Below are 23,543 nucleotides of genomic sequence, written 5' to 3'. Positions count from 1 at the left end.
ACTGAGCCACCCAGGCGCCCCTCTTTCCATCTTTTTTTAAATTTATTTTTCTTTTTTCTTTTTTTTTTTTTTTAAAGATTTTATTTATTTATTTGAGTGAGAGAGAGAGCACGAGTGGGGCAGGGAGGGGCAGAGGGAGAGGGAGAATATAATTAGAAATATTACATCCTGAATATTTATACCTTTCAAAGAATTAAAAAATTGCCAAGACCTTTCATTTTGACCTACTGTTGCCCCTTAAAAAGTGCTGTTTAGGACCTTGCTGTTAGCTTGTTTTTGAGACCAAATTCCTAGCCCTCTTATCTCTCCCCACCCAAACAGCACTGTTCTCGGCAATGCGGCAATGCACGAAGACGTGACGTGCTTTACTTGCGTTCAGGGAAGGGGGAAGGAAAAGATTGCCCTTAAATGTTGCTGCTCAGGCATTGCAACAATCCTTGGGCTCATCTTTTTCTTTTTGTGTGTATTAATGCAAACGAGTCTTGAGTTAGATTTTCAGATACTATGTGAGACCTTTCTGGCCTTTCCCTGAAGAGGAAATCTAGTCTTTTTTTTTTTAAGATTTTTTTTAATTTATTGAACAAAGATAGAGAGCACAAGTAGGCAGAGCAGCAGACAGAGGGAGAGGGAGAAGCAGGCTGTCCGCCGAGCAGGGAGCCCGACGCGGGGCTCGATCCCAGGACCCTGGGATCATGACCTGAGCCGAAGGCAGCCACCCAACCGACTGAGCCACCCAGGCGCCCGGAAATCTAGTCTTTTAACTTTAGAACAGAATCTCAATGATAAATGGAATTTATTATTGTACATGATTTCCAGCAGTACCAAGTTCAGTGGACCTTTTAGTAAATCAGCTGATGCTGTATCATTAACAACATGTAGTGCTCTGAAATCATGCCTGTGTTATCCTCTTGAAAAGATTATTTTACTGCTCTTTTGGAAGCTAACCCAACAAAAATTACCATACAAGTTGTTGTTGTTGTTTTCATTTGTTTCGTGGTTTTGTTTGTTTTCTTCTGTCTCAGCTCAGAAAGTCATTTGCTTTATTACTCTGGGACTGCAAGAGGAATATTTCATACCTACTTTACAGATTTTTGTGAATATTGGAAAGATGGTATATAAGGAATCCAGTTGTGGCTGCCATGTGATAGACATTCAATAAATGGCTATTATTAGTAATAATTAAAGATACCTCCAGAATGAGAGAAATTTAAGAATTACGCAATTTCATCTTCTCAGCAAAATTAGTTTACACAATAAAAATGCATGGAAATTTTGCTAAGCATATATGCGATGCAGCAGAGTTTCTGTTTGAGAAAATTGGACATAACCTAAATGTTCATTAGGTTCATGGAATAATGGAATATTATTCAACCTTTAGTAATAAAGAATATGTAGTGACATGAAAAGATGTTCACAATATAGAGGGGAAGCAGATTCAAAGTTATTATGTATACCATTATTTCATTTTTAAAAAAAGCAGGATAGGAAAGTTTCAGAGGACATGTAGCAAGGCAGAAAAATCATCGCCATCTAGAGATAATGAAAGTATAGATAATTTTTCTTTTTTAATTTCTTTAGCTATAATTTCTAATTTTTATAGAGATAATACTTTGCTTTTAAAATAAGAGAAAAAAAGCAATGGTTTTTAAAATTTATGTCAGTTCCCTGGAGATAAGCCCAATTTGAATATTGAGTTAAACAGTGTTGATTGTATAAACTTACATCCATTTTCAAAACCTAGCTTTGGTTAGTTAAAAATTTAATGCAGTTTTCAGAAGAGTTGGTAGTAAAAGAAAAAAATTAACCGTGGCCAAGTAGTATTTACAACCAAGTGTCATGGGATCACTAATCTTTGGGAGTTTTCCTACCCAGCATTATCAGCCAGTATATCTCAGGAATGCTGATTGCTCATTATTTGTCTTTTACCTCATACAGCTGGTAGGGAGGATCCAGTCTTCAAGGTAATGAATTAGAAACTTGAAGGGAATGAATTTCATGAAATCATGAAATTCACTAAGAGCCTGGTGAGGTTGAAGCCTCACCTCTCTGAGGAATGTGATTTGTGTTCCTTTAGGAGCTGTAACCAGATGGGGAGGAATTTGAAGGCTTGAGAATGGGATAGTTTAGGCACTAGAACAATATGAAATGGTGCCATCCCCAGTGTCTGCCCTGATTATTTCTAGCTGAGCATTTGAGATGTGAAAGACCAAACCCAGTTTTTAGGATCTCCGCTTCATTTCTTGTTGCTCTTCATTTGTAATCCCGTGGATTCATGTGGGACTTTCAAAAACACAACGTCACAACAGAAACTGAGTGCGTGCACACATATGCACACGTACACACGAGAAAAGACTGGGCTGGAATAAGAAGAATAGGAAACATCTCTGCCCTCAGAGAGTTTATAGTCTAATACGTTCAGGACCCAGAGCTATGAACTTTGCCTGGAAATAGGCAGCTTGGGGCAGTATTTTAGAAGGCACCAAATGGGGACGCCTGGGTGGCTCAGTCGGTTGGGCGACTGCCTTCGGCTCAGGTCGTGATCCTGGAGTCCCGGGATCGAGTCCCGCATCGGGCTCCCTGCTCAGCAGGGAGCCTGCTTCTCCCTCTGACCCTCCCCCCTCTCATGCTCTATCTCATTCTCTCTCTCAAATAAATAAATAAAAAGAAAAAAAAAATCTTTAGAAGGCACCAAATGCTGTCAGAAGTATTTCTCTGTATTTGAAGTATTTCTCAAGTATTTGTGGCCAGTCTGTTCCTTGTTTGGAATCCAGTTCACTTTGGAAGCCTAGACCTGAGCCTGGCCACCAGCCTTGAGACTGTTTTGCTATAAATAGGCACAGCTGGAATTAAGAGGCCTTCCTCTGTAGGACTATCAGATTTCATTCTTGGAACTCCTCCCATGCTTTCCCAGTTTGGATACTGTCTTGAGAAAGTGCTGCAAACACAAGAACATCTTTCATGAGGATTTTTTAATTCAGAGGCAAAGGACCGAAGGAGTGAATTGACTTAGGACATGGGCTCTGGGGTAGGATGACCTGTGTTTGAGTCCCAGGTCCTCCTCCATCATGTGGTCTTTGGAAAGCCTTGTGGCTTCAGTTACTCAATTGTAAAGTGGAATTAAAAATACTTGGGGCGCAAAAAAAAAAATACTTGGGGCGCCTGGGTGGCTCAGTCATTAAGCGTCTGCCTTCGGCTCAGGTCATGATCCCGGGGTCCTGGGATCGAGCCCCACATCGGGCTCCCTGCTCAGCAGGGAGTCTGCTTCTCCCTCTCCCTCTGCCTCTCCCCCTGCTTATGTTCTCTCTCCCTTTCTCTCTCTCAAATAAATAAAATCTTTAAAAAAAAAATACTTCACAGGCTTTGTAAAGAATAAATGAGATACACATGTCAAGTAATTGAACACAGTGCCCACAACATACTGTCAACAAGCGGGTGCTGTGATAATGATCATCAGTCGTGATAATGCCTGATGGAGCCTTCTGCGCAGGCAGCACTGGGTCCCTGCTTGGAATATCCTCTTAGTAAATATGTCGACAGCCCCACAGACGGTAACTTACAAACCTCCGGAGATTAATTTAGAGCCCTTTTAGTCAAGTATGCATAGGACGTTCACCTCACACCGTGACACAGTGTGAAAACCACAAAGTCATCTGTAACGTTTCTGGTCTTGCATCCTGCGTTTCAGAGCACTTGACCTGGATGCCACCTTGTGTCGCTCTCCCATGCTCTCCGCCTCAACTCTGCTTATTTCTTGGCCTTCTGTGGATTCAAAGGCCTGCCTCACTGCCATCTTTGCCCTTCCGAGCCCTAACCATTGCCTGGCCTGCCTCCCCCCAACCCCTTGCCAATCTCCCTCCCATTACTAAGACCGTTCCTGGAAATACTGCAGAAGCTTTCTGTGGTCCATAAGAAAAGTGATAGTATCCCTTGGCCTTCTTGGTCCCTCTGCCCTCCTCAGAGAGGAAAAACAAACTAAAAGTGAGGAAGTCACTGGTTACTGAAAGTGGAAAACACAAGCCAGGAAGTGAAGGGGGTTTCCCAGGATGGTAGGGAAGGGTGGTCCCCGGACCAGCTGCTCACACCACCTAAGAGAGCAAGTCCAGACACCCCTCCAAGAGACGCTCTCTTGGAAGAGGAAATTGGTAGAACACCTGACCCTTGTGAGAGGAGATTTAGACCACTGAGGAGAGGTTTGAGGTTGAATCAATATGGGAAAAAAGCAAGACATTGGAGGAAAAACAAAAAGTTGTATGGGATGGAAAAATGAATTTGACATCCCTACCCGGCTTAGCTTTGAATCGCATTTACATATTCACGAAATGGAAAATTTGATAATGACCTAACCAAAATGATGATATAATTAGAAGGATGGGTATATTTATGGGGTGGGGGAGAAGCTAAATCCTCTTCCATAGTGGAAAGTCAGTAAGTAACGCTCAAAAGGGAGAAAGCAACAAGGAACAAAACCAGTGTATTATTTAGAAACAGGGAGGGATAGACCAAAATACTCAGCCAACAGAGCAGTTGCCTTTGAAGAAAGGAATACTGGAAGAGGTAAACAAGGGACTGCTCTTTTTATACCGATCTTGGAGAACTTTGGGACTTTTTAAACTTTGTGCAAGTATAACTGATAAAAAATTAAAGCAGAAAAAGCACAGATGCAGGGTGCCTGGGTGGCTGTTGGTTAAGCATCTGTCTTCAGCTCAGGTCATGATCTCAGGGTCCTGGGAGTGAGTCCTGCGGCAGGCTCCCCGCTCAGCAGGGAGTCTGCTTCTCCCTCCCTCTGGCCCCGCTTGTGCGCTCTCTCTCAAATAAATACATAATTTTCTTTTAAGCACAGATGCATAGCAACAAAGGCTAAAAAAGAAGGTGAGAATAATAGGGGGAAGAAAAATAGTTAACAGATTTTATTTATAAAAATGTGTGTGGTTTGGAAGAATATTCATCATCTCTGGATTGAATAATTTCCCCCTTTTTATACTCTTCTGAAATTCTTGCAGCGGGGCGTGTATTCCTTCCTAGTAAGAAAAAAAGCGATTTCATGTTGCAGGAAAGGAAGCAATTAGAAAGTGAGAGGAAAACTATGTACAAAGATGTTTATGATACATTGTTAATAATCCCAAGAAATCAGAAACAGCATGTCTAATCATCCAGAAAAGGGTAATAAATTATGGTGCACATGCCCAGTGAAATAGTATGCAGTTCACCTTTAGTTAAGCTGTCCCCTCGGCTTAAATGCTCTGTACCTTCCTTCCCCCCCCCTTTTGGTATCTTCCTTAAGCATCCCAGACACACCTCTGACAGCCACCACGGTCACCTACCCACCCTACCCCACTGTCACCTCTGTGCCAGATGTGTAAGTTATCTCTATTCTGTGTTTCCAAAATGCTCTATGGTCTATGTCGAGACACTTGCCACCTAATGTTATAATTATCTGTCTGTCTTGTCCACTGAACCTTCCTGATAGCTAGGATTGCGTCTTACTCACTTTTACCACTTCAGTGCAAAGCACAAGGCGTGATAAATATCAGGTGCCTAATACATGTTTGCAGGATAAAAAATAATGTGGGAAATCCTGGTCATGTTAAGTAGATGAGAAAAAGTAGCACCTGCACTTCAGGGTTGTTCCAAGGATTAGATGGGAAAATCCAGCTAAAACAGTAGAATCCTCTGTTCAGTGAACAGAGGATAAACATGGTGGGAGTGTACGAACAACAATGACAAGAGCTGTATATTTTTTGTTTTCACAGATAGCCCCAGTGCAGGCCTTGGGCCTTGTGGCTGGATTTTGGTGGCTGTCTCGTTCTTGTTCACGGTTATAACTTTGCCCATATCGATATGGATGTGCATAAAGGTAAAGAATATGTCAGTTCCGTCTGCAAAGGGGCTAGCCCCTCACCACATAAGCCCACGTTGTGTGTATGTGTGTGGAAAAGGGAGAGAGAGAGAGACCTACTGGCCTGAATTCTTTTTCCTTCATCTCTCCCTGGGAAAATTCCCTCTAGTCACCTACTGTAATGGAATCTGGGGACTTCCTTTCAGCCATGGTCCAGGCAGTCCTTCTCATAGGTTAGAGTAAGGAACCCCATCTGAAATCTTCTGAGATCAAGGATGTGGGGTGGTCCTGTCCAGAGTCAAGACGCTGAGGATTGTCTCCTGGCTCCATTGTTCACTGTGTGAACTTTGCCACATTTCCTCCCTGTAAAATGGGTGGAAGGAACAACATGCACTTCATAGGGCTCTTGCGAGGATTAAATGATGTATCAAAACATACTTATCCCAATGCCTGGCATATGGCAAGGGCCCCCAGTGGCTGGTTATTTTTTCCATAAAGTTATTAATACTTCGATAAATAACTATCATTTACACATTCCTAAGAAGGTAAAATATGCTCCAAGAATTTTCAGATACGTTTATTATTATAATTTAAGGAATTGGGAGACAAACTATGGGGAATTTAGTTGTTTGTTGTTGTTGTTTTGATTTTTTCTGTATTAACAATGCATGAGTAACTGAATGATTATGTTAACAGCTGAGGAGTAAAGGATTTGCTCCTATATACTACCCTATACTTCCCAAATTTTATACAGTGAATATCTATTACTTTTATAATCAGATAAAAAAATAGTAAATACATATTGTGCTTGGTAATTAAACATTGGACATGTTATTTATAGATACTGTTTGGATTTTATTTTATTTTTTTTAAGTTTTATGTGTTTAAGAAATCCCTACATCCAACATGGGGCTCGAACTCATGACCCCGAGGTCAAGAGTCACATGCCCTTAAGACTGGGCCAGGCAGGTGCCCTGATACTGTTCAGACTTTAGAGAAAAAAAAAAAAAATGGAGGCATCTAACCTGTTTAGAGCAGAATATATATTTAAGAAGCCATCTATAAATATATATCATATAAGATATTTGTACTCTTCGTGTTCAATTATTATTTGTGTTTTTAATCTAGATCATAAAAGAATATGAAAGAGCCATCATCTTTAGATTGGGTCGCATTTTACAAGGAGGAGCAAAAGGACCTGGTCAGTACTAGAATTCCGTGTGGGTGGCCTGGAGACTGAAATTCCTCCACTTGTTGACGTGAATTCCCTTATGTGGGTCCCTTCTGTGTTGACTTGGTAAAGAGTGCCTGTAACAGAAGCCATATAACAATAGTGGTGGTACTGCCCAGTCTTGCTACAGTCATCCTTTCCTTCCCTGGCTCCCCTCCCCTTCCCATCCCCGCTGATAAGATTATTTTAGGCCAAGAATAGCCAGAGCTGTGGAAGTTTGAGCATGGGGAATTTCTACTCGCTAAAGGCTTTCTGGGTTTTGTTCTCTGTGCCTTATTTTTGGCAAACTTCCCTTAAGCCCCTACTGTATTCCAAGCTCTGGGAATTCAAGGGAGACTAAACTATAGTTCCTGCCCGCAAGGAGCTTGCCGTCTAGTGGACGCCAAAAAGAAAGCAGTTACAATCCCGTGTGCTAAGTACTATGACCAAGTCATTGCAGATAACTGTGGAAACCCGGAGACAGGTGACGGACCCCAAGTGGGAGGATGAGACCAGGCTTTGGAGGTGACATCTTGGCCGGGTCTTGAGGCATGGAGAGGTGTTGGCCAGAGGGGCGGTGTTCCCGGCAGACACACAACATGTGCAGAGCCATGTCGAGGGGAGTATGGCGGCCCAGGGGCCTGCAGGTCGCTCAGCCCCAGGGAGAGCATGGAGGTCGAGGAGAGGGGAGCGGCCGAAGAGGGGCGCCAGGGCAGGTCATGCAGGACCTTGTGTGGCCCATAGGGGTCCGTAGGTCAGGAAAGATGGTTGTGCTTGCGGCTGAGAAAGTGGGTCAAAGGAGAGAACCTGGAGGCCTAGAAAGACGTGGGAAGGATTGCGTTGGTCTAAGTGAAAACCAGACAGCCAGTGGCGGTGGAGTTAGGAGATCACATCGCGGGCCTCAGAGGCGTGCACCGAGACGACCTGGCTTCCTTCCGTGGGCTGCGTTGAGAATTAGAGCGACCGGACGAGGTGCCGGCGTCTCTCGCTAGTGTTCTGTGTTTCTTCGTTGCAGGTTTGTTTTTTATTCTGCCCTGCACTGACAGCTTCATCAAGGTGGACATGAGAACCATTTCATTTGACATTCCTCCCCAGGAGGTAAGGTGACGGTCCTTTGCCATCAGTAACAGATGTCACGTGTGAAAGTAGCTGGCAACGAGAGCAGCACAGAATATGGTGGTGCTGAGAGCACGGTGTAGAGCCTGTCTGCTGTCACCATTTTCTAGCTGTGTGACTTTGAGCAAGTTCCTTAACCTCTCTGTGCCTTAGTTTCCTTATCTGTAAAATTAGAGTTTATAATAGTCAGACCTACTTTTTTTTTTTTTTTTTTTTTTTTGAGATAGAGAGAGAGAGAGAGAGAGCACAAGCCAGAGGTGGGGGGAGAGGCCGAGGGAGAAGCAGACTCCCCGCGGAGCAGGGAACCCGGGTGCGGGACTCAATCCCAGGACCCTGAGATGATGACCTGAGCCGAAGGCAGGTGCTTAACTGACTGAGCCACCCAGGTGCCCCAGTAGGACTTACTTAGAAGGTTCTTGTGAGGACTGAGACGTTATATGTAAAGTGCTTAGAACAGTGGCTGATAAACAGTAAGTGCTACATCCGTGCTTATTATTACCAAGCGTAGTGTAACGTTAGCATTATCATATTTGTCATCCTTTTGACTGCCACATTTCTCTGCTATGGGTTTCTGATAGAAAATCCAGCTTAGTACAATATTCCTTTTTTTTTTTTAAATATTTTATTTATTTATTTGACAGAGAGAGAACACAAGCAGGGGGCGTGGGGGAGGGAGAAGCAGGCTTCCCGCCGAGCGGGGAACCCGATGCGGGGCTCGATCCCAGGACCCTGGGATCATGACCTGAGCCGAAGGCAGCCGCTTAAACGACTGAGCCACCCAGGCGCCCTTAGTACAATATTCTTAAGGTTTGTGATTGTATTCTAAATAAAGAATTAGGAGCTGCTCATTTGGCATTTTAGATAAAGCATATAATGTTTTATAACAGTAATTTTTTTTTTTAAAGATTTTATTTATTTATTTGACAGAGAGAGACACAGCGAGAGAGGGAACACAAGCAGGGGGAGTGGGAGAGGGAGAAGCAGGCTTCCTGCGAGCAGGGAGCCCGATGCGGGGCTTGATCCCAGGACCCTGGGATCATGACCTGAGCCGAAGGCAGACGCTTAACGACTGAGCCACCCAGGCACCCCTATAATAGTAATTTCTCCATGCTCTTTCAAACTACTTTGCAAGGAATGTCACAGTTGAAACTCACCGCAGGATCCGTAACTGCCGAGGGGCAGAGGGATCCCAGCAGACCAGACTGGCAGAGCCGAGAGCGACGGTCCACTCAGTGGGTTCTTCGCCGAGTGCTTTTCCCACAGCTCCATGCTAAATGCACCCGACGTGCACTCCGTCACGGCCCAGGACAGTGAGGGCCATCCTGGGCCGCATGTCTGGGGAGGCATCATCACCATCACCGGGGCAGATAGAAAGCCTGGAAACAGGATGAAGGGAGGGACAGAAGAATCATGTCAAGTGTTTCCTGGCCAGAGGCCAGGTGCACAGCAGGGTGGTGGAGCCTGGCCGCGCTGGTTGCCTTCTCTTGTCTCCGACTCCAGGAACCGGCGTAGGAACCTCCTTGCTGATGCCAATCCAAGCAGTGGGTGATGAGGTCAGACTTTATCATCCACATGCATGTAGGGACACCAGGAATCGCTTTTACCCACGAGAACAGGGCTAAGAGGCATGCTGTATTCTCTGCATGTTTTCCCATCTTTCAGAGAAGATTGAGCCTCAGAAGGAGCCCCTCGCAGGGTAGCTGGGAGTCCTGATGTCCTCGATAAAGGTGGTGGACATCTGGCAGGCTTGCCGTAAGCCGCTCCTTCCGGCTGCTCTCTCCTCTGCTGTGGGCCGCTGACTCGCAGCGGATTGGCACTTGGCGAGCAGTCCTTTCTGCGACCCCCTGTGAACGTAATACGAAGGAAGAGAAATACTCCGCCGACGATGAACAGTAGCAGCTGTCGAAACCTCTGGCTGTGGCAGTCACAGGGGCAAGAGACTGTTTAGAAAGGATACACATTTTCCTATCACATCATGGGAAATAAATCATTTTCACACAAAGATGGTGATACGTTATTAGAAATATTTTTAGATTATCAGAAAAAAAGATAACCGCCTTCCTGCCTGACAGGGACTAAACTGCTATGGAAGCCCATTGTCATTACTACCTGCCATTTACATAGCCCTTTACACTTTCAAAAGAGCTTCCTCCTTGGGGCGCCTGGGTGGCTCAGTTGGTTGGGCGACTGCCTTCGGCTCAGGTCATGATCCTGGAGTCCCAGGATCGAGTCCCGCATCGGGCTCCCTGCTCGGCGGGGAGTCTGCTTCTCCCTCTGACCCTCCTCCCTCTCATGCTCTCTGTCTCTCATTCTCTCTGTCTCAAATAAATAAATAAAATCTGGGCGCCTGGGTGGCTCAGATGGTTAAGCGTCTGCCTTCGGCTCAGGTCATGATCCCAGGGTCCTGGGATCGAGTCCCGCATCGGGCTCCCTGCTCCTTGGGAGCCTGCTTCTCCCTCTGCCTCTCTCTCTCTCTCTCTGTCTCTCATGAATAAATAAAATCTTTAAAAAAAATAATAATAAATAAATAAATAAATAAAATCTTAAAAAAAAAAAAAGCGAGCCTCCTCCTTCTACGGGATCTTCAACTTCAAAGCAATTGGCAAACCATTTGCGTAGAATTGGGCAGCATTATTAGCCCCATCTCACAGGTGAAGACTCTGTAGGTCAAGCAGGTTAAGAGCCTCACTAGAGATCACCGAGGGAGGTACAGGGGGTACAGCTCACGTGTCCTGACCCTCCCTCCCACGCTCCGCCTCAATCACACTCTTCCTAGGATCACGTTTCAGTTCATCTCTCGGTTATTCACTACCTGCTATGTATCCAACGCTCCGCCGCTGCTAGAGATAACAAAGCCAAACTGCCCTCAAGAAATGCATGGCCCAGTAGAGAAGCAATGAGGCCAACCAGCAACACAGTCCCTGCAGTTAGGTGCCAGGGGAAAAGTGGTTAACCCTGCCTGGTCAGGGAAGTTTCCCAGAGGAAAAGACACTTGAGTTGTGTCTTGGATAATGAATAATCGCGTGCCAGTCTGCTGGTGTGAGGGAGAGGAGGGGAGAGGACATCCAAGCAGAGGGGACGCCTGCACGAAGGCCTGGGGCACGGAACATGGTGCTCGGGGGACCTACACCTTGTCCTGTGCAGTGTGTGTGCAGGAGGGAGCAGGAAGGAGTGAGGCCAAAGGGCCAGCTGTCAGAGGACCTGTCTGCCAAACTAAGGAGCCGCCCTGAAGCGGGGAGGGAGGAAGAAGCATTGACACATCATGTCCTGGAAAGCATTTTTATGTAGCATGCTATAAAATATATTTTTACCCTGACCTCACCCAATAACAACAGTCCCCATTCCCTTTTTGTTCAACTTCACTGTACCGCCTCAGAGAGTTCACCAAGCCCAGGCTCTGCCCCAGCGCCGTGCCATTTCGTGCATTATGCTCCCTGCTTCGCATACTCTGCCGCCACCCTCGGGAAATTACTTCTTCCTTCAAGACGTAGTTCAAGTATCACCCCTGCCCCCGACAACTGCCCCTCCTTTGTCCCATCAAGGCTCCCTTGATCCCCCACCCTCTTTGAAAGTGCCTGCTATGGAGTGCTGTCTCAGAATTTGTTGAATGATCGAAGGAATTAATGAATAAGTGAATGTATTTTATTAAAATTCTAAAGGCATCGTTAGCTTTCGGATGCTTTGTTGTCTTAGTCCATTCGGGCGGATATAACCAAATCCCATACACTGCGTGGCTCATAAACGACTGGAATATATTGCTCACCGTCCTAGAAGCTAGAATCCAAGGTCAGGGGACCAGCAGACTCAGAGCCTGTATGAGGGGCTGCTTCCTCGTCCATAGACGACCATGAAGGTTCAACCCCCATGACCTAATCACATCCCAAAGGCCCCACCTCCTAATGCCATCACATGGGGGGTTAGGGTTCAACGTCTGAATCTGGAGGGCACACAACATTCAGTCAATAGCACTTACTAAAGAAAATCAGCTGATGTCTTAATATGTTCTGTAGAATAACATTGCTTACACTTAAAGAAGGAGTTGGTTGGCAGGTGTAAAATGGCTTTCTTGCTATTACAGATCCTCACCAAGGATTCGGTGACCGTCAGTGTGGATGGTGTGGTCTATTACCGTGTTCAGAATGCTACCCTGGCCGTGGCGAATATCACCAACGCTGACTCGGCAACCCGTCTTTTGGCACAAACGACTCTGAGGAATGTCCTGGGCACCAAGAACCTTTCCCAGATCCTCTCCGACAGAGAAGAGATTGCACACAACATGCAGGTGAGGCTGTGAGTCCCCAGAAATTCAAAGATGAAGTCAAGGGTTAGTGGTTGTTTGACAACTTTTGATTAATTCCAACTGGGGGGGATCACTGGCGGGCCTTTTTCTCTTCACAGAAAGGTTTTCTCAAACTCGATGGAAGGGAATATTTTTCACACAAATAGCTCATGGGTTAACAGCTCAGATGCATGCATTATATTTTTATTCCCTTCAGTGTAAGGTTTTTTTTTTTTTTTCCAGAATTAGCATTAACCTTTTTTCTTTAGCGTAATAATTCTGAGGCCATTCTGCAAGACCGTGTGGGTGTCCTCAAAGCTCTATTCTCTGCACGAGTCCCATGACTTCCCTTGTAACTCATATGCATCCCAAGCTTTTTAGAGTAATAGATTATGAATTAAACCTGACTTGTTCAAAGAAGATAAAGGACTAAAATCCAAGATCTTGTTATTTGTATAAACGTCCTTGTGTGTCAAATCTGTGACCTTAGCTGATGCGCACAACCACTGTAGGAAACAGAAAGGAAGGTTTCGTTGCTCCCATTGTAAAGGGACAAAGTGGAAGCGGGAAGAAGCGCTGTGGCTTACACGGAGTCACGTTAGATCAGGAGCCAGCTGGCCACCTGCTTTTATTAGTGACGTGGGACTGGGATACAGCCATCCCTGTGGCTTTTGACCCACATTGGCACGGTTAAATAGTTGCAAGAGAGACTGAAAATAATCACTGTCTGGCCCTTTGAAGAAAAGTTTGCCAACCCCTGCATGAGCTTCTTAGTAAGGGAACCAGGATCAGCTCCCCGGGGCCTTGGCCCCCGCAGAAGGCAACTAGCCTCTCTCCCGGCACCCCCGCCAGCGCCCTGTCTGCTCCCAGCCCAGAGGTCTGCCGTCGGCCTCTGGGCTGGGCTGAGCATTCTTCGCTGGCCTTCTGTCTTCCAAACAGTGTACGCTGGATGATGCCACTGATGACTGGGGAATAAAGGTGGAGCGCGTGGAAATTAAGGACGTGAAGCTGCCCGTGCAGCTTCAGAGAGCTATGGCGGCTGAGGCAGAAGCGTCCCGGGAGGCCCGCGCCAAGGTAGCCTTGCTGTCTTGCCTTGTTTTTTTTTCTTTTTTCTTCTCTTCTTTCTCTTTCTTTCTTTCTTTTCTTTCTTTTTCTTCCTTCCTTCCTTCCTTCCTTCCTTTTCTTTCTTTCTTTCTTTCTTTCTTTCTTTCTTTCTTTCTTTTCTTTTTCTTCCTTCCTTCCTTTCCTTTCCTTTCTTCCTTTCTTTCTTTCCTTCCTTCCTTTCTTTCCTTCCTTCCTTCCTTCCCTTCCTTTCCTTTCTTCCTTTCTTTCTTTCCTTCCTTTCCTTTCTTCCTTCCTTCCTTTCTTTCTTTCTTTCCTTCCTTCCTTCCTTTTCTTTCTTCCTTTCTTTCTTTCTTTCCTTCCTTCCTTCCTTTCCTTTCTTCCTTTCTTTCTTTCCTTCCTTCCTTCCTTTCCTTTCCTTTCCTTTCTTCCTTCCTTTCTTTCCTCCCTTCCTTCCTTCCTTTCCTTTCCTTTCTTCCTTTCTTTCTTTCTTTCCTTCCTTCCTTCCTTTCCTTTCCTTTCTTCCTTTCTTTCTTTCTTTCCTTCCTTCCTTCCTTCCTTTCCTTTCCTTTCTTCCTTTCTTCCTTTCCTTCCTTCCTTCCTTCCTTTCCTTTCCTTTCTTCCTTCCTTCCTTTCTTTCCTTCCTTCCTTTCCTTTCCTTTCCTTTCTTCCTTTCTTTCTTTCTTTCCTTCCTTCCTTCCTTTCCTTTCCTTTCTTTCTTTCTTTCTTTCTTCCTTCCTTTCTTTCTTTCTTTCTTTTTTTCTTTCTTTCTTTCCTTCCTTCCTTCCTTCCTTCCTTCGTTTTTCCTATTGAGTTCTCTTCTTAATTACAAAACAGTAAAACATTGTCGTTATAAAAATGGAAGTAATCCTAAAGCGTTGAGTCAAGTTGAAAGCCTCCCTGTCACTTCCAGCAACATCCCCCCGGGGGCCACCACTCGTGACAGCTTAGTGTGTATACTGGGGCTTTACCTGACGAGGGTGTTAGACTGCTGGCTTGTTTGTTTTACGAAAGTAGGGTCGTACCATACCTGTTGTTCTCTGCCTTGCTCGTTTCGCTGAACAACATCCTGTGAGCACAGTGGTGTGTGCAGAGCCACCTCATTCTTCTGTGACTGCGTGTCCCACACTCTATGTTCCTGGTCCCCCACTAAGCACAGATTAACAGTTCTGACTGCAGAGCAGCTGGGCAGTCCCGTCAGTGTGCTTACCATTCATTCCTTCCCTATTTTGTTTCTTTCAAAGATTTTATTTTATTTTCTAAGTCATCTCTACACCCAGTGTGGGGCTCGAACTCACAACCCCAAGGTCAAGAGTCGAACCCTCTACCGACCGAGCCAGCCAGGCGCCCCTCCTTCGCTATTTTTGTCTTCTCTTTCATTCTCTCTTTTCTCAGGATCTTCTTCCTCTCTGTCCTCTTAACTTTTTTTCACTCGTCTTTCTCTGATGTCTGCTTTTTCCCCTCTTTCTGCCTACCTCTGGAGCCCGCATGGATGCATGCCCCCTATGCGGGGTATCGAGGAAATATCTATTTTTTTTTTAAAGATTTTATTTATTTATTTGACAGAGAGAGAGACACAGCGAGAGAGGGAACACAAGCAGGGGGAGTGGGAGAGGGAGAAGCAGGCTTCCCTGCAGAGCAAGGAGCCCGATGCGGGGCTCGATCCCAGGACCCTGGGATCATGACCTGGGCCGAAGGCAGACGCTTAACGACTGAGCCACCCAGGTGCCCCTCGAGGAAATATCTATTGATCTAACCCAGGAAAGAGAATTTCTGGAGCTAATACATAAGGACACAGGGATGTCTCGCCAAACCCAAGGTTGGGAAGCAGACTCAAGTCTCCAGAGTTGGAGCCAGGGACCGCAGTGCGGTCAGGACTGAAGGGAGCTGATCATTCCATCTCCTGGGCCCCACATCACTGCTGACAGCTTGAGGGCAGAGCATCTGACTCTCAAGTTTACACGCCTCCCCAGTTGAACACTAAAGAGGACAGACCAGCCTTGATTCCACATTCACAGCAGAGAGATTTTCTTTGGTCAAAATTTAGTCAAAAGGGCAAAGTCAGATATTAATAAGGTCCCATAGCCCCTTGCGCATATATGAATGGGTGGAGGAAGAGGGTCAGTTCTCATCAGAGGGGTTGCTGTGGACTCGACAGATCTCCCAAGACTCAAGGGGCAAACCAGTCTGTTGTTTTGTTGGAAAATAGTAGTAGCTGGAGATAATTGGCTAAGTGCAGAACCCTAACCTTCGAGTAGGAAGCCCTTTAAGCTGCAAATCAGGCACTATAATTTCTTAGCCAACACCGAATAGAACAGTAGCTCCTTTGACACACTTTGACACAATAGAATAGTAGCTCCCAGAATTTTCTACTAACCAGAATTGTTAGGTTTTCCTAACGTGATAATTAATGCTTATGAGGACGACCTGGTAATACTGCAGAACCCTCAAGTGCTCTCTCTCTCAAAGTCATCACAGTTAGAAAACTAAGTGGTATTTCTGGTGACATTAAATATGCCCTGCTATAATCTAATGAGTATTTTGAAAATTAGGAATTGCTTTTACCTAGAATATGTCATTAACCAACAGCCCCATTTCCAAGCCATATCGAATGGAACTTATCATACATAGACAACTTAGAATGTCAGAGCCCGAAAAGTCCTTAGAGATTACCTTCAGAAGGTGACACATAACCTGGCCCAGATGCTGCCCTTCCACCCTCCTATTCCCCTGCTGGTAATTAACCACAGCACTGTTTTCCACTGAGTCTAAGCTTTGACCTCAGAATCCTCCTATTGCCCTCCAGGTGACAAGCCCCAACTGCTTGGAATTGGCTCTAAAAATGAAACTTATTTGCCATCCCACTATTCTGATGAAAAAAATTGAAGCCCAGAAAATTTATGTGATTTCCTCAAGGCCACAGAGTTGATGAGTGGCCGTAGAAATTAAAAATTAGAATTCCCCTCTGCTCCTCACTGCCTCCTCTGGACTTCCCGTGATGGACGGAGCCTCTGTGCAGGTGTTCTCACCAGCTAGGAAGGAGAATCCCTGATAACAATGGGAAGAGATAGAGGAAGCCGGTTAGAACGCTGAATTACTGTGCTCCCACTTGGATGAGACCGTAGGGACCATCTAGAATATTCTCGTGGACCTGGGCACTGACTGTCTTTAAAACTAGGGTGAACACATAGAATCACAAGGAGTCTCTCCCTTCCGTAAAATACAGCAGCCCTGCAGCCACCATAAGGCCAAAAATTCAAAATCATATATTCAGGTTCTCATGGAAAATAGGGAGTCTGTTTCTTCAATATATAAATTGTGAACCAAAAGGGTAGGAGAGCCTCTAGACTAAGACTTCAAAGAGAAATTCCTCAAGTTAATTAGCCATCAAGGAAATGCAAATTCAGATCACAAGCAGATGCCACACTAGATATCCACCAGAATGGTCCTAAAAAAAGAAAGAAAGAAAAGGAAAAGAACCGGGTGTGGGTGAGGGAGGACCTGGTGCTCTTATTTTGTTAACGAGACTGTAAATTTGGTGCCTCCACTTGGAACATCGTCTGGTGGCAGCGTGTACCCAGCAGAAAGGCCTGTAGTAGACTGTTCACAACAGTTTGTATTACCCTGAACTGGAAACTGCCCGCATGTCCCTTGCCGTTGAATGGATAAAGTATGCTTTATTCACGCGAAGGAGCACCATGCAATGAAGAGAATGAACGTCCAAGTGCTCGCAAACATGGTTTGAGAGAAAGGAGCCGGGCACAAAAGAGGACAGATTCTCCCGCAAGCTTGACAGCACGTTAGCCGAACCTCTTTCTCAAGTGTTTAGACCTGCTCTTAATGGCTTGAGATGTAATACCTTTTCCGCTTGCATCCTTCCAGATTTCCATTCTCATAACTCTCCAAAGAAGGCCTGGCACGTGCTTTCAGGCTCATATTCCCGGGCCTAGTTATCTATTAATTGAGAGGGTGGAGTGCAGAAACTGTGCCCTTCTCAGACCAGCCCGCCCGGGCTCTGGAAGGAGACAACAGTACCAACCTCACATACCTGAAAATGCCCGACTCGCAAGTGATGGTCTGTTGAGATGAAGGGTTGCTCGACATGGGGCTGCTGGGCGTTTGGCAGAGGCCCCACGCCCCACAGGTAGTTGGCTCTGCTTTCTGAGATCCCATTCACGGCATCTACGGGGCCTGTGTTTAGATGGATCCAGAGGTACTGCACCCACGTCTTTGCCAGCCTGCCCAGAGCTGCTTTTCCATTAACAACACGGCGTGCCTAGCCTGGTGGGTCCGGCTGCCCAGCCAAGAGACTGTGCATTGACTGGTAATGGGAGATGAGCTAGCCTTGCAGTTGGTCCTTGTCCAGACCAGGAAAAAGAAAAAAAGTGCCTTATCGGCCGAGATGACATGGAAAAAGCTAAAACCTGCCGTTCTCGGGGCAGGGGCTTGTTTTGCATTCTGTACATATGGTGCCTGCCTTAGGGCACGGGTATGTGAGTCACTTTGAGTGTACCTGGTTCTTGCCCCTTCTCACACACCTACGTAGGACGTCCTGATAAATTAAGGTTTTTATCCTCTAAACTGAGTGCCTTCTCTTGGTAATACCATATCCGATAACCCCCATCTCACCTAATGGGACGACCCAGGCAACCGAAACCTAGAAACCCGGGTCCCCGCCTCTGTTCCTCTCCCTCCCTGTACCCAGTCAGCCTCCATACTGCTGACTTCCCTCCTGAATAGCCCCCCAGCCCATTCCTCCCTCCATCGCCACTACCAGCAAATCGCCCTGGTCACTCTGAGGCTGTCCCACTAGCAGCTGTCCGTGTCTCCTCACCCGTCCTCAGGCATCTGTCAGTGTGTCTTCTCCAGCTAGATCTGATGAGGTTCCTGCTGGAAACTTCAGCAGCTTCCCACTGTCGACAGGCTGCAGACCAAGCATCCCTGCCTCCGCTTGGCCTTACACCATATTCAGCCACTTACATTTTTTTGGAATACACCAGCTTTTTTTTATACCTCGGTGCCTTTCCATGTGTGCTGCCTGAAGTATTCTTCTTCATCTTTGTCCAAACAGCAAAGCTTTCGTCCTGTTCTGTTCAACTTCTCTATCTCACCACCTCACCTTCTGCAAAAACTGCTTTCCTCTGAGGGCTGGCACTGTGCCTTGTATCCATCTCTGTCCACATCTGTCACGCTGGAACAAAGTGGTCTGTTTCCATGTCTGTGTCCCCTGCTTGACCAGTTGCTGAAGGAGGCGAGGGGGTCCACTCTCACCCCTAGCTCCTGCACAGGGCTTGACCCCTAGGCCCCAACATTAACGGTATAAGTAAATATGACTCCACTGGTCCTAGGACCATTGCTTCCGATTTTGACTCTCACGGGAGTATTATGAACCGTGAATATTTTGAGATCCATGTGAAAATAACCTAGTGGAACTGCACGATTAAGCTGGAGGATCCTGGTATCTTCACCCCTCTTCTCCTACGATTATGAAGTAAAAGGAACTGCCTTGATTTGGCTTCCGAATCTTGTACGCATTAAGGCATAGGTGGATCCAAAAAATCGGGTCTTGACTTCCCACTTGTTATTCCTATACAATAGCCTCCATTTATACTTTCCACACGTACTATAGCTTTCTCTCTTCCTAACAATGGCCCGAGGAGGCAGGTGCTGTCCCATTTTAAGAATAAGAAACTGGAGCTCAAAATGTTAAATAACCCCCTTGAGGACACTCAGCTGGTAAGGGTTTAGGTTCGAGATTTGAGCTCAAGCCTGTCTCACTCCAGAGCCTCCCCACCACCCCAGGGATGTTCAAACGTTTATGCTCATGTAACCTCTCAAAGAATTTAGAAAAACTATGTTCCCATCACACATTTTAAATAGACCTGTAAAAATTTTCATTTGAATTGATATATTTGGTTGAGCATATAATCCCTGGCATGTTTTAAATATTGACATTTTACACTAAACCTGTGAACATCATTCTTTTAAATGTATCCAGTGAAATTCAAATAACATAATGACTCCATCATCTATTTAAAATACGTCAATAAGTTTTTCATAGTCGGGCATGTTTCACTGTGCCTTTTTCTCCTTGAATTTATATTTCCACTCCATCTCCTCCATGGATTTCTTTTCCTAATACAGTATATTTCATCATGAATTATTTTATTACTCTACTGCAACACATTTAGTATCGAAGTTAAAATTAATTAAAAAATTTCCCGTGACTATAAGCAAGGCATTTAAATGTTTCAGAATTTCTCCTCAATAATTTTTTTTTTTACTAGAAATGCTTCTCTTAACAAGGTGAAGAATTCATATCTTCGTAGCTGGCTATTACTTATTGCCAAAAGATTAAACATCAATTCTAGTCTTAACTTTTTCATTTTTATAGATGTAAGGAGTCAGAACTTTTGTTTACATAAATAAGTGGGTAGAAATGAAAGTTTTGTTTAAAGTCACGCCATGCAATTCTTTGCACTGCCTCTGAATTTATGTGCTAAAAAAATCATACAGCGATCTTCATCAAAAAATATATATATTTTTAAAGATTTTATTTGACAGAGAGAGAGCACAAGCAGAGGGAGCGGTAGAGTGAGAGGGAGAAGCAGACTCCCTGCTGGATGGGGAGCCCGACGTGGGGCTCGATACCGGGACCCCACGATCACGACCTGAGCCGAAGGCAGACGCTCAACTGACTGAGCCACCCAGGCACCGCTCAAAAAATATTTCTAATGACCATCAGCTTTCAGTTCACTCCTGTAAAGTTCTCTTTCCTTTCTTAACAGTCAAAGAACTAGAAATCCATTTAACTTGCAAAAGGATTCGTATCCGTCGTTAGTCACTCTCTCAACCCCTACACGGTATTTTGAATTGTCCCTTTGTCCGGTCCCCTGAAGCGTGCGAGAAAGATCACAGTAAAAGAGGATATCTTGATCTCAGGCACGTACTCAGGCAAATCAGATAGAGGAAAAAGGACAAATGGAAACTGGGTAACTAGAAATCGATTTCTTTTTTTAAAATTTTTTTTTTAAAGATTTTGCTTATTTATTTGAGAGAGAGAGAATGAGACAGAGAGCACAAGGGGGGCGGGGATAAAAGGGAGAAGCAGACTCCCCGCTGAGCAGGGAGCGCGATGCAGGGCTTGATCCTAGGACTCCAGGATCAGGACCTGAGCCTAAGGCAGTTGCTTAACTGACTGAGCCACCCAGGCGTCCCTGGAAATAGATTTCTTAAAACCATTTTGGCTCGGCCCTGGAAGGTTTAATGTACATACCCGGGTTTGAAGACAGCTGCCTTTTTCTACGTTTTGACCACTCCTTGATCCTGTCCCGTAGGTCATTGCAGCCGAGGGAGAAATGAACGCATCCAGGGCTCTGAAAGAAGCCTCTATGGTCATCACCGAATCCCCGGCAGCCCTTCAGCTGCGGTACCTCCAGACGCTGACGACCATCGCAGCTGAGAAAAACTCCACGATCGTCTTCCCCCTGCCCATAGACATGTTGCAAGGCATCGTGGGGGCAAAACAGTGAGCCGCAGAGGCCAACACAGAGATGCGCCCGTCCCTTCCAGGGTAGAGCGGGGACCAAATCAGCCCTTAACCTGTAAGGAGAGAGGAGGGCGGGACCTCGACTAAATATTCCTTCCTCTCTTTCCTTTTCCATATGTTGACTGCAAGGTTCTTAGAATGTGTAGTGATCCTAGCAACAGATGAAGATTGTTAGCTTGTAAATACTGAGAAAGAGAAGGGGTGCGGGGAGGGGACTAGTGATTTATAGAAGATAATTTCTTACTCGTTAAAATATTTAAAAGTTCATATATTTGGATCATTATGTAATAGGTTAAATCCCCCTTCTTTTGACTTTTCAGTGGGTCGTTCTGCAACCTCTATCTGCAGCCAGGCCAAAGGCAAGAAGAAAATAGGTTATAACCACCACTTGACAGCCTGGCTGAATAAATGCTTTGCAGAAAGCAGAGACCTTAGGCTACGACCAGCTTCTCTGGGCCACACGTGCCTTACTCCGGGGGAATCTTAAGGAAACATTCTTGCCATCTGTTTACTTTCTAATCCCAGGCCATGTTTCAAAATAATCCTCTCTCCAGAGGAGGCAGTTTCTTGCCTGTACCTATCAACACTGGAGGAAATGGTCAAGATCAGTGAGAAAGATGATCTTAACCCTTGAAAGACTTGTAAATCTACTGCCACAAAAATCCTTTAAGAATAATGTTTCTTTTTTTGCTCAAAACTTCTTTGAGCCTCTCTACGACCAAATGATTCCCCTGTGGTCTTTCAAACCAGCTAAATACTTGTCACAAAAGTGCTTTTTTCTCACTTTTAACTATTTTCATATATCAGGTTCTCAATAGTTTGATTTTTTAAATGACACTTTCTCTAAGTTCTATAAACAACTGCTTATATACCCATTCGAATAGCTTCAGGACTAATACTTTTTAAAAAAATGTCTTCAGAAAGCCATTCTATTTTACTGTCTGCATGCTATTAACTGTTGTACACTGTGAAATATTTTGGTTATCAGTCCCGTTCATTAAATACTATAAGGAATTCACAGTATATTGGGCACATAATAGCCAATGAGCTTGGCGAGACACTGTCAAACTTAGGATATACATATGGATCTAGGTCTTTTTTCTATTTGCAGAATCATCTTTTTCTGTCACTAATGTCGTTGCCTAAAGAGGAAGTGGTCAGCCCCTCTGAACCACAGTTGCTTATTTTGCAGTAATAGGAAACACCTTCAGTTTTGCAAATGTTCTTGAATCTGAGCAACCTGGCATTCTTCCTGTTGGTCCGAAAACCTGGCTGGCAACATTCCTCCTTGAGGAATTCAAGTTACTCATTTTAAATAATGCTCTTATCTCTTGGTGAGGTGGCGACCCATAAGGACCAGGAAACAACTCCCTATCCTGGCTGAAAAATCTCTTCTCAGGCTTAGAGTAACCGTGCATTCCGCTCCTGGAGTTTCCCTATTTGCAGATACCAGTCTTCGCCTCCCTGCCTTGTGGATTCATAGCCCAGTAGGGTGGGATTAAATTGCTTGAGAGGGAGGAAGCATAGAAGGGGTCTAGGGTGAGTGTTGGTGCAAGAGGTTTTTCCACATGGCCTCCCTTTCCAATGCTATACATAATAAAGTGTGCGCTTGTACTCATTTTCTGTGGGTGAGAGTCTGTTTCTGCCTGCATTTAGTGTCTGTGGACTTCATTTTTCAGAAGTGGCCCGGGAGATCCTCCCATCCTGGGCTGGCTGCGTTGGCTTCTTCGTGTGCTCTTTATGGGCCAAAAAAGGAGGAGAGCTTACAATCGTCCATCTGTCGTCTTTCTTGTCCAGGCTCCCTCTGGTGCACCTGCCCACATATTTTCCCTGGGGGGTTTGAGATCCATGGATACCCTGAATGCGTCGCTAGTTTAATTTCCCTTTGCTTTAATACAGACAGGACAGGAACTCCCTTCTGTCACCCAGTGGTCTGTCACATCCCCTGTGCCTTGCACACTGCCTGGCCCTAAGTACACAGCCAATACCCAAGGTCGGACACAGGCCCAAGGTCAGACACAGGATCCAAGCCCAGGCCGGCCTCTTCGGCTCCTGTCATGGCCCACCACAATGACGTACGCGTTGTAGATGACCGAACACAAGGTCACTTTTTTGAGGGCAAAAATTGTTAGGAAGAGAAACTATGTGGTTGATGTGATAGTGTTCTCAGTTCACCATTTTGCCTTTGAGAGAGAGAAAATAGGAAGTCCCAGCAACTCCATAGCCTCAGGCAGCTTCCTTTCTCAGAGCACTGTGGAGCTCTTGTCAAAGGCCACAGCCAGGGCGCCTGGGTGGCTCAGTTGGTTAAGCGACTGCCTTCGGCTCAGGTCATGATCCTGGAGTCCCGGGATCGAGTCCCGCATCGGGCTCCCTGCTCGGCAGGGAGTCTGCTTCTCCCTCTGACCCTCCCCCCTCTCATGTGCTTGCTCTCTCTCATTCTCTCTCTCTCAAATAAATAAATAAATCTTTAAAAAAAAAAAAAAAAAAAAAA

General features: G+C 45.4%; 1 protein-coding gene across 1 annotated transcript in view; it reads left to right on the top strand.

Moving 5' to 3' along the window:
- Positions 1 to 22,671, top strand: part of STOM (stomatin) — a 28,648-nt gene extending 5,977 nt beyond the window's left edge. Inside the window, exons 2-7 of the mRNA XM_064579467.1 lie at positions 5,751 to 5,854; positions 6,965 to 7,037; positions 8,062 to 8,144; positions 12,241 to 12,444; positions 13,381 to 13,515; positions 20,841 to 22,671. Coding sequence (XP_064435537.1) covers positions 5,751 to 5,854; positions 6,965 to 7,037; positions 8,062 to 8,144; positions 12,241 to 12,444; positions 13,381 to 13,515; positions 20,841 to 21,035 — 794 coding nt within the window. The 3' untranslated portion in view covers positions 21,036 to 22,671. The remainder of the gene's footprint in view (positions 1 to 5,750; positions 5,855 to 6,964; positions 7,038 to 8,061; positions 8,145 to 12,240; positions 12,445 to 13,380; positions 13,516 to 20,840) is intronic.
- The last annotated feature ends 872 nt before the right edge of the window (positions 22,672 to 23,543 follow it).

This window comes from Mirounga angustirostris, unplaced genomic scaffold, assembly GCF_029215605.1.
Source record: "Mirounga angustirostris isolate CCGP_5_RB_7025 unplaced genomic scaffold, mMirAng1.0.hap1 SCAF_15, whole genome shotgun sequence".
In the NCBI taxonomy this organism is placed as follows: domain Eukaryota; kingdom Metazoa; phylum Chordata; class Mammalia; order Carnivora; family Phocidae; genus Mirounga; species Mirounga angustirostris.
The sequence above is the reverse complement of the archived record's forward strand: the minus strand, read 5'-3'. Positions and strand labels throughout refer to the sequence as shown.